Source organism: Pelophylax lessonae, assembly GCF_965119305.1.
Source record: "Pelophylax lessonae genome assembly, chromosome: 4".
Taxonomy (NCBI): Eukaryota; Metazoa; Chordata; class Amphibia; order Anura; family Ranidae; genus Pelophylax; species Pelophylax lessonae.
Window position 1 is genome coordinate 665,367,838 of NC_138771.1, and position 15,450 is coordinate 665,383,287.

The 15,450-nt window shown below is 46.8% G+C and overlaps 1 protein-coding gene across 1 annotated transcript in view; it reads left to right on the forward strand.

Moving 5' to 3' along the window:
- Positions 1-14,184, forward strand: part of LOC309554219 (nucleotidyltransferase MB21D2-like) — a 41,957-nt gene extending 27,773 nt beyond the window's left edge. Inside the window, exons 2-3 of the mRNA XM_082255852.1 lie at positions 1,969-2,141; positions 13,031-14,184. Coding sequence (XP_082111978.1) covers positions 1,970-2,141; positions 13,031-14,076 — 1,218 coding nt within the window. The 5' untranslated portion in view covers position 1,969 and the 3' untranslated portion in view covers positions 14,077-14,184. The remainder of the gene's footprint in view (positions 1-1,968; positions 2,142-13,030) is intronic.
- The last annotated feature ends 1,266 nt before the right edge of the window (positions 14,185-15,450 follow it).

The following is a 15,450-nucleotide window of genomic DNA, read 5'->3' on the forward strand; positions in this document are numbered from 1 at the left end:
CGGGACCCACTAGCAGGCCAGATTTTAGGTATTACCTTGGGGAGATACAGACTAGAATACTGCAATCACTGAGCAGCAAATGAGATCACCTGTGATGTAATTTAGTTATCTTGCAAACCTGGCCTGTTTGTGGGCCCCGAGGACCGGAGTTGAGGACCACTGTGGATAGAGACTTTAATTTAAATCCACAGTGGCAAGGTGGATCAACAGCCTGGCTATATCCACAGATAGATGTCCTCCAAACCTTGTGAATAGTTAATTTGGGGTATCCCACTATTCCCTTCTCCCATCCCTATTTAACCACTTAAGGGCCGTCTGCCGCAGTTTTACTGCGGCAGGCAGCCCCTCCTGCGCGAACAGACATAGCCCTACATCGGTCGCGCGCCTGCTGCTAGAGGGTGAGCACGCTCCCGCCCCCACTCGGCAGCGGGGACTCTGATGCACGGGGCTGGCGGTTCCAACACCCGCGATCGCTCCCCGCTGAGAGAGAAGAACGGTCGGATGTTGAAAACACAGCTGACCGTTCTTCTCCCTGGAATGATCACAGAACGCCTGTGATCCTTCTATATAGGAACACAGGTCTCTATGGTCATTTCACAAGCCACGCCCCCCCCCCCCCCCAGTTAGAATCACTCCCCTAGGCTTACATTTAACCCTTTGATCTTCCACTGTGTTAACCCCTTCCCTGCCAGTGTCATTATTACAGTAACAGCTCATATTTTTAGCCCTGATTATTGTAGTAATGTCATTGGTCCCCCCAAAAATGTCAGTTAGGGGTCCAATCTGTCCGCCGCAATGTTGCAGTCCCGCTAAAAATCACAGATCGCCGCCATTACTAGTAAAAAAAAAAACAATTAAAATGACATAAATCTTTCCCCTAGTTTATAGACGCGATAACTTTTGCGCAAATCAATCAAAATACGCTTATTGCGATATTTTTGGTTTAAAAAAGAAAAATGTAGCAGAAAACAAAGTGGCCTAAAATGATGAAAAAAAATATTTTTTTTTTTTTGGGGGGAATTTTATATAGCCGAAAGTGAAATATATATATATATATATTTTCAGAATTGTCGCTCTTTTTTTGTTTATAGCGCAAAAAATCAAAGTCGCACAGGTGATCAAAAGCTCTATTTGTGGGGAAAAAAATAAAATCAATTTTATTTGGGTACAGCGTCGCACGACCGCGCAAATTTTCATTAAAATAACGCAGTGCCGAATCGCAAAAAGTGGCCTGGTCATTGGGGGGGGGGGGGGGGGGGGCAAATCCTTCCGGTCCAGAACTGGTTAAAATTAAACGCCAAAAACAACTACAAACCCCTGGACCGATCACTGACTGAGCCAACAAGTAAAGTGTTAAATTGGGAATGCCAGTGTTGCGAACGGTAACTCAGTGGGACCCGAAAGTGTAATATCCAGCTGTCCTCAAGGGGGCAGTGCTACACATAGTATTGAAAAAATGTATCCAATGTCCATTTAAAGAATTGGCAACAATATTTTCACCTCCGAAGTTGATATAAAGACCGGGGCCTATCCTAAATCTGGAGGAATGAGAATTTTACCGCCAGTATTGGAAGTTCTTTTCTTTATGGTATATCCACAAAAGTAATTTACATTTCAAAATACCTAGGCACGATCACCTGAGTAATTAATACTTACAAACATTTTCCCGCATTGGAAGTTCTTTGCGGGAATCATTCAACAAAGAAATAATTTTTAAAATCTTCGAAAGAATCTTAAAGATTTATTGCACCCAAAGGTATAATTAAGGAAGGATTTCCATCCAAGGAGCGGATCGCTTTGTCACTGTCGGGATGAAGTTTCTTCCTATTTTTGAATTAATTTCTCCTGTTCGGTTGCCTCGGAGGTGTTTTTCATAGTTTGCGAGGGATTGAACTTGATGTTTGTCTTTTTAATTAAAAACTCCATAACCAGATCTGCAATCTAAATGCGTTTTTTTTTTTTTTGCAGGATGACCTCGTCTGCCCGGCCTCTGACGGACGTGGATTTCTGTTCCGGCTCTCGTATTGAAGAGATAAATAAACTCCTGGAGGAGCTGGAGAGGAGAGAGAGCAGCACCCTGCAGGGGAAGGAGATCCTGCAGAGCTGTGAGCAGGCCAAGGACCTCATCTTCTCCTTAGTAGGTAGGAGACTTATCATTGAGAGGGGGATGGGTGGAAATTAAATATTAAAGTAGAACCGAACTTAAAAATTTGTATTGTGCTTAACCACTTGCCAACCTCCCGAGCAGGCTGGCTCGGCTGCGCAGTTCGCGTGATTGCTCTTGGGGGCGTGCGTGCGCCACCAGAGGTGGGCATGCGCGTGCCACCAGAGGGACGTACGCGCCACTAGAGGGGCACACCCACCCCTTTTAGGCAGCGGGGAAGCCGATGCACGGTGCTGGCGCCACTAGAGGGGCGTGCACGTGCCACCAGAGGGGTGTGCGCACGCCACTAGAGGGGCGCACCCACCCCTTTTAGGCAGCGGGGAAGCCGATGCACGGGCCTGGCGCCACTAGAGGGGGCGTGCACGCGCCACCAGAGGGGCGCACCCACCCCTTTTAGGCAGCGGGGAAGCCGATGCACGGGGCTGGCGCCACTAGAGGGGGCGTGCACGCCCCACCAGAGGGGTGTGCGCACGCCACTAGAGGAGCGCACCCACCCCTTTTAGGCAGCGGGGAAGCCGATGCACGGGGCTGGTGCCACTAGAGGGGGCGTGCACGCGCCACCAGAGGGGCATGCACGTGCCACTAGAGGGGCGTGCCCACCCCTTTTAGGCAGCAGGGAAGCCGATGCACGGGGCTGGCGCCACCAGAGGGGCGTGCGCGCTACCAGAGGGGCGCGCCCACCCCTTCTAGGCAGCGGGGAAGCCGAACCATGGGGCTGGCGGCTCCGATTGCTGCCTGACACCTGCGATCACTCCCCGCTGAGAGAGAAGGGCGGTCAGCTGTTGTAAACACAGCCGACCGTTCTTCTCCCTGGAAGGACCACAGAGCTCCTGTGATCCTTCTATTTAGCATCACAGGTCTCTATGGCCATTTCACAAGCCCCTCCACCACACAGTTAGAAAACACTCCCCTAGGCCAGTGATGGCGAACCTTGGCACCCCAGATGTTTTGGAACTTCATTTCCCAGGATGCTCATGCACTCTGCAGTGTTGTTGAGCATCATGGGAAATGTAGTTCAAAAACATCTGGGGGTGCCAAGGTTCCCCATCACTGATCTAAGCTCACACTTAACCCTTTGGTTGCCCCTGGGTTAACCCATTCACAGTTAGAAAGCACACCCTAGGCTCACACTTAACCCTTTGGTCGCCCCTGGGTTAACCCCTTCCCTGCCAGTGTCATTAGTACAGTGACAGTGCATATTTTTAGCACTGATTACTGTAGTAATGTCACTGGTTCCCCCAAAAGTGTCAAAAATGTCAGTTAGGGGTCTGATCTGTCCGCCGCAATGTCGCAGTCCCGCTAAAAATTGAAGATCGCCACCATAACTAGTAAAATACATTTTAAATAATGACAAATCTTTCCCCTAGTTTGTAGGCACGATAACTTTTGCGCAATCCAATCAAAATACGCTTATTGGGATTTTTTTTTTTTTTTTTACCAAAAATATGTAGCAGAATACAAATTGGCCTAAAATTATGAAAAATAATTTGATTTTTCTTTTTTTTTATTGGGAATGTTATATAGCAGAATGTGAAAAATATATATATATTTTTTTTTTTTTTTTAGAATTGTCCCTCTTTTTTTATTTACAGCGAAAAAAATAAAAATATCGCAGAGGTAATCAAATGCCACCAAAAGAAAGCTCTATTAAATTGTGGGAGAAAAAGGTCATCAGTTTTATTTGCGTCGTGCAACTGTGAAATTATGCATTAAAGTAATGCAGTGCAGAATTGCAAAAAATGGCCTGGTCATTAAGGTGGGGGGGGGGGGGGGGGGAATCCTTCCAGTCCAGAAGTGGTTAGGCAATACTATGAAGAAATTCTACCTTTTTTTTTTCTTGATTTGTTGCTGAAAAATAGCAGAGCCCCTGTGCCTAGGCCCTCCTATACAGCCCCATAGTGGTACATATGCAGTGTGAGATCATCTAAGGCTCACATGTCAAACATAAGGCCCTTATAATGTGGACCTCACACCCAGGTTTGTAGCTGGAACGTGGTGGAGATCCATTCTGCCAACTCTGGCTCTGTGTTGGGGCTGTTTTTTTAGGGGACAGGATTTGTGATAGGAGGGGGGGGGGGGAACTGGGGGGGGGGGGTTGATTTAATTTGGGAGGAGGATAATATGACGGTGTTCATCATCACTGGGAGTGAGGGACAGATACTTGGGGGATGCTGAGAGAATGGTTTTGATGGCTTCAGATGGGACAGTAATATTTGTCAGCAATATCTCTCCGGAAATGTATGAAGATGAATGGTTTGACTTTTCAGATTGCTAGAATATTGCAGGAGTGTCTCATAGACACTTGCTAGATAGTGAGGAATGTTATTGGTAAGTGCCTGTATTCCATTGTTCTATTGTTTCTGTCTGCCTTAAGATAAACTTATTATGGGATGTATATGTGGATTGGCTGCTAAGCAGGAGGGGGGATTGTCCCACAGTGTATATCTCTTTGTGCATGTGTTTGAATAAACAGTTTGAGTTCTACTTCACCCTCAATCTAGAGTCCTGTCTCTCATTGAGGGAATCTGCTACAGGGGATTGCTATGCTCTTCATACACCTTGAATAATCACCAAGCTCTTGTAAGAGCTTGTTCCTGCTTCACTCTCTGGGGAAGAGAGGTTACATAGTTACATAGTAGGTGAGGTTGAATAAAGACAATAGTCCATCCAGTTCAACCTGTGTAGGTGTGTGTGGCTGTAATCATCTCGCATAGCCCTGAATGTTCTGATCCTTGAGATGTACGTCTAAGAGTCTTTTGAAAGCCACCGTACTTCCCGCAGAAACCACCTCTTGTGGTAGAGAATTCCACAATCTTGTAGCCCTAACAGTAAAGAACCCTCCTCGTTGCCTGAGGTTAAAACGCTTCTCCTCTAATTGCATTGTATGCCCCCGAGTCCTCATGCAATCCCTTCGACTGAACAGCTTTTTTTCTAAGCTGGATCCCCATTGAGATATTTATAAATTGCTATCATGTCCCCCCTCAGGCGTCTCTTCTCCAGGGAGAATAAATCAAGCGATTGCAGACGCTCTTCATAATTAAGGTCCTCCAATCCCCTAATTAGTTTAGTTGCCCTTCTCTGGACTCTCTCCAGCAACAACACATCCCTCCTGAGGACTGGCGACCAGAACTGGACAGAATACTCCAGATGCGGTCGGACCAGAGTTTTATAAAGTGGAAGGATTATAGTCTTATCTCTGGAATACATCCCTTTCTTTATGCATGCTAATATTCTGCCGGCTTTGGCAGCTGCCGCTTGACATTGCATGCTATTGCCTAGTCTATCATCAACCAAGACTCCCAGATCTTTCTCCATTTTTGATTCCCCCAAGGGTTCCCTTCCTAACGTGTATTGTGCTTTTATGTTTCCAGTCCCCAAGTGCAAAACCTTACACTTCTCCACGTTAAACCTCATTTGCCAAGTGGTTGCCCATTTCGTTATTTTGTCCAGGTCATTCTGTAGGATATCTGCTTAATGCTGTGCAGTTATTGCCCTGCCCAATTTTGTGTCATCTGCAAAAACTGATATAGAACTACTGATCCCGACCTCAATGTTGTTTATGAATAAATTGAACAAGGTTGGTCCCAGGACTGAGCCTTGGGGGACCCCGCTTACCACCTCAGACCAGTCTGAGTATGCGTTGTTTATTACCACCCTTTGGACACGGCCTTTTAGCCAGTTCCGTATCCAAGAGCAAACCCTGCTATCGATACCTGCAGACCTTATTTTATAAATTAAGCGCTTGTGGGGAACTGTATCAAATGCCTTAGCGAAATCTAAGTACACCACATCCACTGGTCTGCCCCTATCTAGCTCACAGCTCACCTCCTCGTAGAATGCTAAGAGATTGGTTTGACAAGAACGCCCATTTGTAAACCCGTGCTGGTTACTGCTGATGATGTTGTTGTCTTTAGCAAACTCTACGATATAGTCCCTTATCATCCCCTCCAGAAGTTTACACACTATCGATGTCAGACTGACAGGCCTATAATTTCCCGGGATATGCCTCTGCCCCTTTTTGAATATCGGAATCACGTTAGCTTTCCTCCAATCCCCTGGTACATCTCCTGTCCTAATACTGTCAGCAAAGATCAGGGACAGTGGTCTAGATATAACCTTACTGAGTTCCTTGAGTACTCTCGGATGTACGCCATCCAGGCCTGGTGATTTGTTTGTGTTAAGTTTATCCAGCCTTTCCCTGATTTCACCCTCTGTTAGCCATAGTGGCAAGTCCTGTGTATTACTACTAACCATACAGTCATGGTCAGTGTACCCCTCCTTTTCCTGTGTAAATACTGACGAGAAAAAAGCATTCAGCACGGTTGCTTTTTCAGTGTCCTCTGTAACCATCCTCCCATCATCGTTGATTATGTGTGCAATATGCTCTGCCCTAGTTTTTTTGCTGTTGATATATTTAAAGAATTTCTTTGGGTTTTTTTTTTACTATCCTCCGCTATTTGTCTCTCAAAGTTTATTTTAGCCATCTTGATTTCGTGTTTACTTTTCTTATTTGCCTCCTTGTATTGCTGGAAAGCCGATACTGTGCCCTCTGATTTATATTTCCTGAAGGCCAATTTTTTTCCCCTAATACGTTTCTTAACGCTACGGTTTAGCCAGTAGCCGGTTCACCCACTGGAACCTGGAGCCTTGTCGTAGGTCCAGGGTGGGTAGGAGACACCGAGACCCCAACCAAGCTGCGGCGGTTCGTGGGGTCTGAGGTGGTTATGGTGTCTGGTGGAGTGCTTAGAGCCCTCCGGAAGCACTAGGAGCATCCATCAACAGAGGTACCCAGTCGGGGGGTGCCGGTTGATCTGTTACAGAGAATATATATTTTTTTTTTTTTCTGGAGGAGGGAAATTTTTACTGAGACCCGATGCTCACACGCGGCATGTTGTCATCTTCGCCCTGAGCACTAGGTGACCATGTCTCAGTACTGAGTGTAAGGACCTACATTTGACTTGGTATAGGCCTCCTGCAGTCCCTGTTTAGAGAAGCTCAGACTTGTAGAGGGAGAATCGGCACACGCAGCCAATTAGTGCAAGAATCCTGCTATTAGGAGGAGAGGGCAGATCTACAGAGAGATGATCTCATCAGTCTGCTGCTCCTCCTTTCACTGTCCAATCACAGTTTACCCAATCCTCCTGGTGATGTGTTTTACAATCTTTTTGGAAAGGTGGTGGAGATGGAGCCTGAAATAAAAGTCTGCACTACAAAAAAAAAAAGTTCTGGCCGGAGTTCAGTTGGTTGTTTGCTCTGTTAGCAATTATTTGTTCTGCAAACAATCATCCTGCTACTTTATCTGCCACCAGCAGAGCACACCCTCATCCTCCGCACACAATGTATTGGCTTTGGATCAATGTTCTACATTCTTCAACTGAGGTTTTATCTCTTTATTACCTTGTATGTGAAGTTTTACAGTCATTTTACAGATAAACATTTGAAATCCGCCTCCAGAATATTTCCCAGCCCCCCCACCACCCCCCACCCCCATCACCCCCTTACGCGGTCAAGTGATACCGCCACCTTTCTGGAGGTCCTCCTTCAGTTGTCCACATCACTGCATGATGTAGACGCCTCCTAATGGTTGTCCTAAGAGAGAGTCCTGAACATCCCTGACCTCTCAAGGAGACTGGTGGTCTTGGTGGTTTTGGAATTGGATAGGGGACTTGGGTGAGCCTTCCTTCACCAGGGAAGCACAGTAAAACGTTGGGCAGGGTTGGTTAGTAAAAAGTTGGGCAGGATTGGTTGAGAAGTTGAAGGGAGGGGGTTATTTTTATCCCAGGGTGGGGTTTACTTGCCGACCGCCTAACTGGGAAAACCTGTCAATACTATGAATTTTAATACCAGGGTTGGGGCTGCAGCTAGATGCCATAACCCCGTATTAAAATTTTCCACAGCATCGGCGCTTTCTGATAAAAGTGATTCAAGCGGCTGGTTAGCCGCTGGATCGCTTTTAGAAGCGATGCTCCTTCCCAATCCCCCAAAACTTTTTTGGTGGTTCTTGAGCTTACCTGGCTCATTGGGAAGCCGGAGAAATGATCCAGCAGTTACAGGAGCTGGACATAGAGATTAGTAGATCGGCCTCCACCCATCTCTATGATCTAGGAGGGCAGGAGCGACGTTATGACGTCACTTCCGATTCACAGCATATATATATATATATATATATATATATTTTATATATAGTTTTTTTATATAATAAATTATATATATATATATATATTATATAATACATTTTCTTTTTATATATATATATATATATATATATATATATATATATATATATATATATATATAATTTATTAATTTTTTTTTAATCTGATCCTTTCCATTGTAGAGGAGAGATTTATTAACCCCAGATCTCTCTGTAAAGAGGAGCTGTCATGCCTTTTTTCTATCAGAAGGAATTTTTAAAAAAAAACAAAATGTAAAAAAAAAAGTATAAAAAGTAATAAAAAAAATGTATATATATATATTTTTTAAAAGCACCCCTCCATGCTCGCTCGCAGTGGTGAACACGTGCAGAGTTCACGCCCACATATGTAACCAGTGTTGGCACCACATATGTGAAGTATCACAAGAGCAATAATTCTAGCGCTAGACCTCTGTAACTTTAAACTGGTAACCTGTAAAAATTTTTAAAGCGTAGCCTATGGTTATTTTTAAGTCCCTTAGTTTGGCGCCATTCTACGAGCGTGCACAATTTTAAAGCATGACTTATTGGGTATCTATTTACTTGGTGTAACACCATCGTTCATTTTTTTTTTTTACAAAAAAATTGGGTTATATATTGTTTTTGTTTTTTTCATTAAAGTAAGAAAATTGCATTTGAAAAACCACTGCGCAAATACCGTGTGACCTAAAATTTCAACTACCTTTTGTTTTCTCTAGGACCAAAATATATATATGTGCGTGTGTGTGTGTATGTGTATATATATATATATCTTTTCATGTGACAACACTGAAGAAATGACACTTTGCTACAATGTAAAGTAGTGAGTGTACAGCTTGTATAACAGTGTAAATTTGCTGTCCCCTCAAAATAACTCAACACATAGCCATTAATGTCTAAACCGCTGGCAATAAAAGTGAGTACACATCTAAATTGAGCCCAAAGTGTCAATATTTTGTGTGGCCACCATTGTTTTCCAGCACTGCCTTAACCTTCTTGGGCATGGAGTTCACCAGAGCTTCACAAGTTGCCACTGGAGTCCTCTTCCACTCCTTCATGATGACATCACAGAGCTGGTGGATATTAGAGACCTTGCGCTCCTCCACCTTCTGTTTGAGGATGCCCCACAGATGCTCAATAGGGTTTAGGTCTGGAGACATGCTTGGCCAGTTCATCACCTTTACCCTCAGCTTCTTTAGCAAGGCAGTGGTCGTCTTGGAGGTGTTTGGGGTCGTTATGTTGGAATACTGCCCTGCAGCCCAGTCTCTGAAGGGAGGGGATCATGCTCTGCTTCAGTATGTCACAGTACATGTTGGCATTCATGGTTCCCTCAATGAACTGTAGCTCCCCAGTGCCGGCAGCACTCATGCAGCCCCAGACCATGACACTCCCACCACCATGCTTGACTGTAGGAAGACACACTTGTCTTTGTACTCCTCACCTGGTTGCTGCCACACACGCTTGACACCATCTGAACCAAATACGTTTGTCTTGGTCTCATCAGTAGAGATGGCCTTGCGGTTCGCCTGGCGGTTGGTTCGCGGCGAATTTTGCTTGTTCCCTACCCGCCAAATTTTCGGACACATGACGTCGTTCGTGGTGGCCATATTTGTTTACATTGGGGAGAACTTTGACCCGTGACACAGCCGTCAAGTGGAACGGGACAGCCAATTGAAACATTCCAGCACATGGACAGTCCCCCTACCCTATAAATAGATCCGATCTGGCGGCCATTACACATTCCGCTTTCTGCCAGTGTAGGGAGAGGTCTGCTGTGCTCATCAGGGAGAGTTTGCTAGACACATATAGCGCTGTGAAGATCCACAAAAGTCCTTTCCAGGGCTGGTATTTCGGTATAGGCCTTCTACAGTCTCTTTTCAGGTTAGGGGCAGGTATCCTGTGGTTGCTTTAGGGGCAGTTAGAGATTGGCTGCAGTCACAAATCGATCTGTCAATGTCCACAAAAGTCCTTTCCAGGGCTGGTATTTCGGTATAGGTCTAGTATCTTTTGAGCTTAGGGAGAGGTATCCTGTGGTCGCTGTAGGGGCAGTTAGACACAAATCGCTTTGTCAATGTCCACAAAAGTCATTTAAAATGCTCCAATGTCATTTTAGGGTCTATTACAGTCTGTACAGTTAGCTGTCAGGTAAACGCATGTGGGCTAATTTTTGGGGCCTGGAATGGCCGACACTTACTTATTTATCCTGTGAATGGCTAATTTTTCAGACTGGAATTGAAATTCAATGGGTCTGTAAAGGTTCCGCCAAATTGTGGAATGGATGCGGACCCATTTTATGGACCCTATATGTATTAGACAATGTATTTACCGGCTGCTGTCAGTTCTGGCTGATTTATGAAAAAAAAATATATATATATTTTTTGCTGTAAAAAAAAAAAATAAAAAAATTTAGGGCAATTTTTCCAATTGCAATACTTCTGTTATGACATTGTCCATGTGCTGGGATTAATTGTGCACAGCTAGTACGTGTTTTGTGGCTGCAAATTTGACCTAAAGGTTTTTAAAGTTCGCCTCCCATTAAAGTCAATGGGGCCTGCCGCAAACTCGCGGTTCGCTGACTTTTGAGAAAATTTGCGGCTGGCGTTCGCGAACCGCCCCGGCTAATGTTCGTCCATCACTACTCATCAGAGCACAGGACATGGTTCCAGTAATCCATGTCCTTAGTCTGTTTGTCTTCAGCAAACTGTTTGTGGGCTTTCTTGTGCATCAGCTTTAGAAGAGGCTTCCTTCTGGGATGACAGCCATGCAGACCAATCCGATATAGCCTAAGGTACACCTGTGCAATAATCATGCTGTCTAATCAGCATCTTGATTTGTCACACCAGTGAGGTGGATGGATTATCTCGGCAAAGGAGAAGTTCTCCCTAACACAGATTTAGACAGATTTGTGAACAATATTTAAGAGAAATCGGCCTTTTGTGTACATAGAAAAAGTCTTCGATGTTTGAGTTCAGCTCATAAAAAAAATGGGGGCAAAAACAAAAGTGTTGCGTTTATAATCTTGTTCAGTGCTGGCCCCAAAACTCTCCCAGAGCTGGGACCGCGTTGAACCACTAGCAGGCTTCTGGTGGATGGCGCAAGAATGCAGACAGCCCCTCCAGGCTGGGTCTCTCTTCACCAGGGTAAGGATCCCACTGTTCTAGGTCCCAGGCTATTTATGCACTCCTAAGCTCCTGCTGGTCACTCTCTTGACCAGGGATTGACTGTGACATCATAAATATGTATGCCATCTAATTGTCTACTCCACACATATGTCCCAGAACTACCCAGAGAGTTCTGGAATTCAGGGAGGAGCAATTAAACCTGAAGCCTGTGAAACCCAGAACAGACAAAATCAATCAACCTGCTCCTCTGGCTGCAGAGGAGACAAAAACTAAATATACCTAACCCTAACTAGGAGGGAGCTACAATCTTTTAGAAACATCAAACTTTCACATGCCCACCAATCAGGGCTGCTGTTAGAAACGGCCCCTACCCATATTAACGCAGTTCACTATGCATCAGTTATAAATGAATACAGTGGGTGATCAGTACTGATCACTCATTGTGTTCATTCAGGAAAGGAAGGGGATGGTACATATGACATATATACCGGACCTTCCCCCTACTCTCCATCCTGAATTGTGTGCTTGCAGCTGCCAGCGGGAAGAAGAGGAGGGAAGCCGGAAGCACCACAGGGGTAGGGGGCACACAGGGGGACCTGGGCAGCAGGGGGAAATGTATGAAGCACAGCAGGGGAGGACTGGACCAGGGGGCAGGGGGGGCAATTGCCCACCGGGTCGCTGATGCACCTCTTCTGCCACAGACATGCCCTAAGGATTCCTGGTGAAGACAAGAAAAAAGTCCCCACTGCTGACCTACTGAGTGTGGGGGGAAAGACAAGGACAGAGAGCAGACCTCCCCCCAGCATGGATAATGTAAACTGTGTCTAAACAGAGGCCGGTTTCATGCCCCACTGGAGACTCTCCTCCCCCAGGTAGTCCCGACTGAGCTGTCCCAGCTCCTCCCAGAACTGCCCCTTGCTGAACCGGTTGGGAACCCGGATTTGGCCGGTGAATAGCGAGTGGAGCTTCAGCCTGGAATGGGGGTCAGTAGAAGGCCAGGAAGAGGGAGAGTGGGCCGAGTCGCTGCACCATGGGCCTGTGCTTTGTACTTGCCCCCTGGGCCAAAAGTTGCCAGTCAGCCCCTGGTGCACAGGGAGGATGATTGCGTGGGGGGCAATTACTGGAACTCCTGTATGACTATCTCGGCTGGCATTCAGCTACTGCATAGAGAGCCATACAGGGGATCGGTTCCAGTAATTGCCCTCCTGCTGCGCCGATCACCCTTCCTACCCATATCTCATTATTCCTGCTGGCCCGGGCCACATACAGGAGGACCAGTAATACCCCCTTATCCAGGGCTCTGCCACCAGTCGCTGTGACACCATGGCAAACTTTGTGTGATACCCTTTTTAACCTATAGAAGCATGTCCCCCTCATGAAAGGACTAGTCGTTGGTGTTCCCCCAACCTAAGGTTCCCAACGTTCCACCTTATAAGCATTCTATGTTATCTCAGTGCCTGCTGTGTCCTCCTGAGATGTTCATATTTTTTTTCCATAGAATATGAAGTATTGGCTGTAGATCTTTGAGTAATCCATAGATCTAATGTAATATTTGTGTTTTTCCTTCTCCAGGTCAGATCCATCCTCTGCCATCTCCGAACGCCTTTCTTCTCCTCCCTGGTGGATTGTGTTCTGGACTCCTCGACGTTTCCCCAACTGATTTAGGAACACGGACCCCCTTCATTTCGTACTCCATCTCCTATACGCTCCTAATCCCCATCCTTCGTCTACCATCCCCTGATGCCCTATCACAGCCCTGTCCATGCCACTACCTCCTTCCGATATCCCTCTGGGAGTCTCCACAGCCAGAGTTCGCCTCTGACAGCCCCCACCTCACCCCAGACCACATATCTCAATGGTTTGTTCCTTCTCTTCTTTCTGCGGTGTCCGGCCTCCCGGGTTCCTCCCTTCCCCTGACTCTAGAGAGGGCTGATGAGTGGGGTAATTGTGCCTCCATCCTGCTATCTGCATCTAGTGGCCTCCTCATTCGCTTTGACGTTGTTCCCGTAGTGGAAGTTCGAGGTTGGCCCCCAGGGGCTCAATATCTAGATGACTGGATAAATGAAGATGGAGTCCCACCTCAGGTGTTCCATCTTCTCCCATGGGGAGCCGAGGGACAGTGGAGGGTGGGCTTCCCAGGGGTTGAGCTTTACATGCGACGATACTTGCACCCGACGCAGTCCAGGGTGCTAAGAGCCTCCATGGCCGTGTTGGGGCCCATACTCCAAAAGCACGGAGGCCCAGGTCCATATGTATTATGGATCACCCTCATACACGCCTGTGAGAGGCTACCACGTGGGTACCTGTGCCAAGGGCAGAATGCAGCCTCGTGTTTTCTTGGGCTCCTTGAGGAACTTTCCCTGTCCTTCCTTCGAGGATCATGCCCCAACCCATTCCTACCAGGATGTGATCTGCTAATGGGTTCTGCCCAGGGCCACTGCCTTGCCCGAAAGGTGTCCGAGGTAAGAGCCCAGCCGGTGTTTTACCTCCGTGAGGTGGTGAGAGAGGCCAAGGAGGTGGTGAGAGAGGCCAAGGAGGTGGTGAAATGGGAGAAGGTGGAGAAGGAGGAGGATGTTGAGGAGAAGGAGGAAAGAGGGTCCAGCTGTTACCCCAGCTAGGGTAACGATCTCCTCATGTAGCAATATATTAAATTCTACTAGGAAAGTGCAGTCCTGACCAACCATACCTCAGCTGAGATCAGGGGACCTGCTCCAGTTTTGTTACTCCCCACCAGATAAAAGTGGGTGTGGCCTGCTTAAATTAAGACTTTGATTTGGGTGAATCAGAATGGGTAAGACTCAAGGCCTTAATTGGGCTTTGGTTTTGCTTTTAAAATGTTAAAGTATGAAGTGCACATGTACATATTTCCAGACACACACAGCAATGCTCTGCAAGACCACGAGGCAGCTCAGCAGTGCTCTGCAAGACCACGAAGGCAGCTCAGCAATGCTCTGCAAGACCACGAAGGCAGCTCAGCAATGCTCTGCAAGACCACAAAGGCAGCTCAGCAATGCTCTGCAAGACCACAAAGGCAGCTCAGCAATGCTCTGCAAGACCAGGAAGGCAGCTCAGCGGTGCTCTGCAAGACCACAAAGGCAGCTCAGTAATTCTCTGCCAGACCACGACGGCAGCTCAGCAGTGCTGTGCAAGACCATGAGGCAGCTCAGCAGTGCTCTGCAATACCACGAAGGCAGCTCAGCAATGCTCTGCAAGACCACAAAGGCAGCTCAGCAATGCTCTGCAAGACCAGGAAGGCAGCTCAGCAGTGCTCTGCAAGACCAGGAAGGCAGCTCAGCAGTGCTCTGCAAGACCATGAGGCAGCTCAGCAATGCTCTGAAAAAACCCTGAGGAGTCTCAGCAATGCTCTGCAATATGATGAGGCAACTCAGCAATGTTCTGCAAGACCTCAAGGCAGCTTAGCAATGCTCTGAAAAGTCATAAGGAGTCTCAGCAATGATCTGCAAGACCACGAGGCAGCTCAGCAATGCTTTGCAAGACCATAAGTAGTCTCGGCATTGCTCAGCAAGACCAGGAGGCAGCTCAGCAATGCTCCATGAAGAAAAGTTTACTCCGGCAATGCTCTAAAAAGCTGGGGGTGGGTGGGTTGCAGCATTGATGTTCTCCAAAGGTTGAGGAACTGGCAATGCTCTGCAGAGCACAGGAGTACCATAATGGCTTAAGCTGTGGGTAATGCAGAGATGCTCTGCAGACCAATTTAATAGCTTTGCAGTGAATATAAAATCTTTCTCCCTTAACCCTTCGCCCTCCACATCCTGCAGATCTTCCTCTTCATCCCGCAGAGCACTCTTCGGTCATTAACCCTTTACCCTATGATCCCCACAGAGCACTCTTCCATCATTAACCCTTTACCCTCCGATCCCCGCAGAGCACTCTTCCATCAATAACCCTTTACCCTCTGATTCCCGCAGAGCACTCCTCAATCATTAACCCTTTACCCTCTGATCCCCTCAGAGCCCTCTTCAGTCATTAAC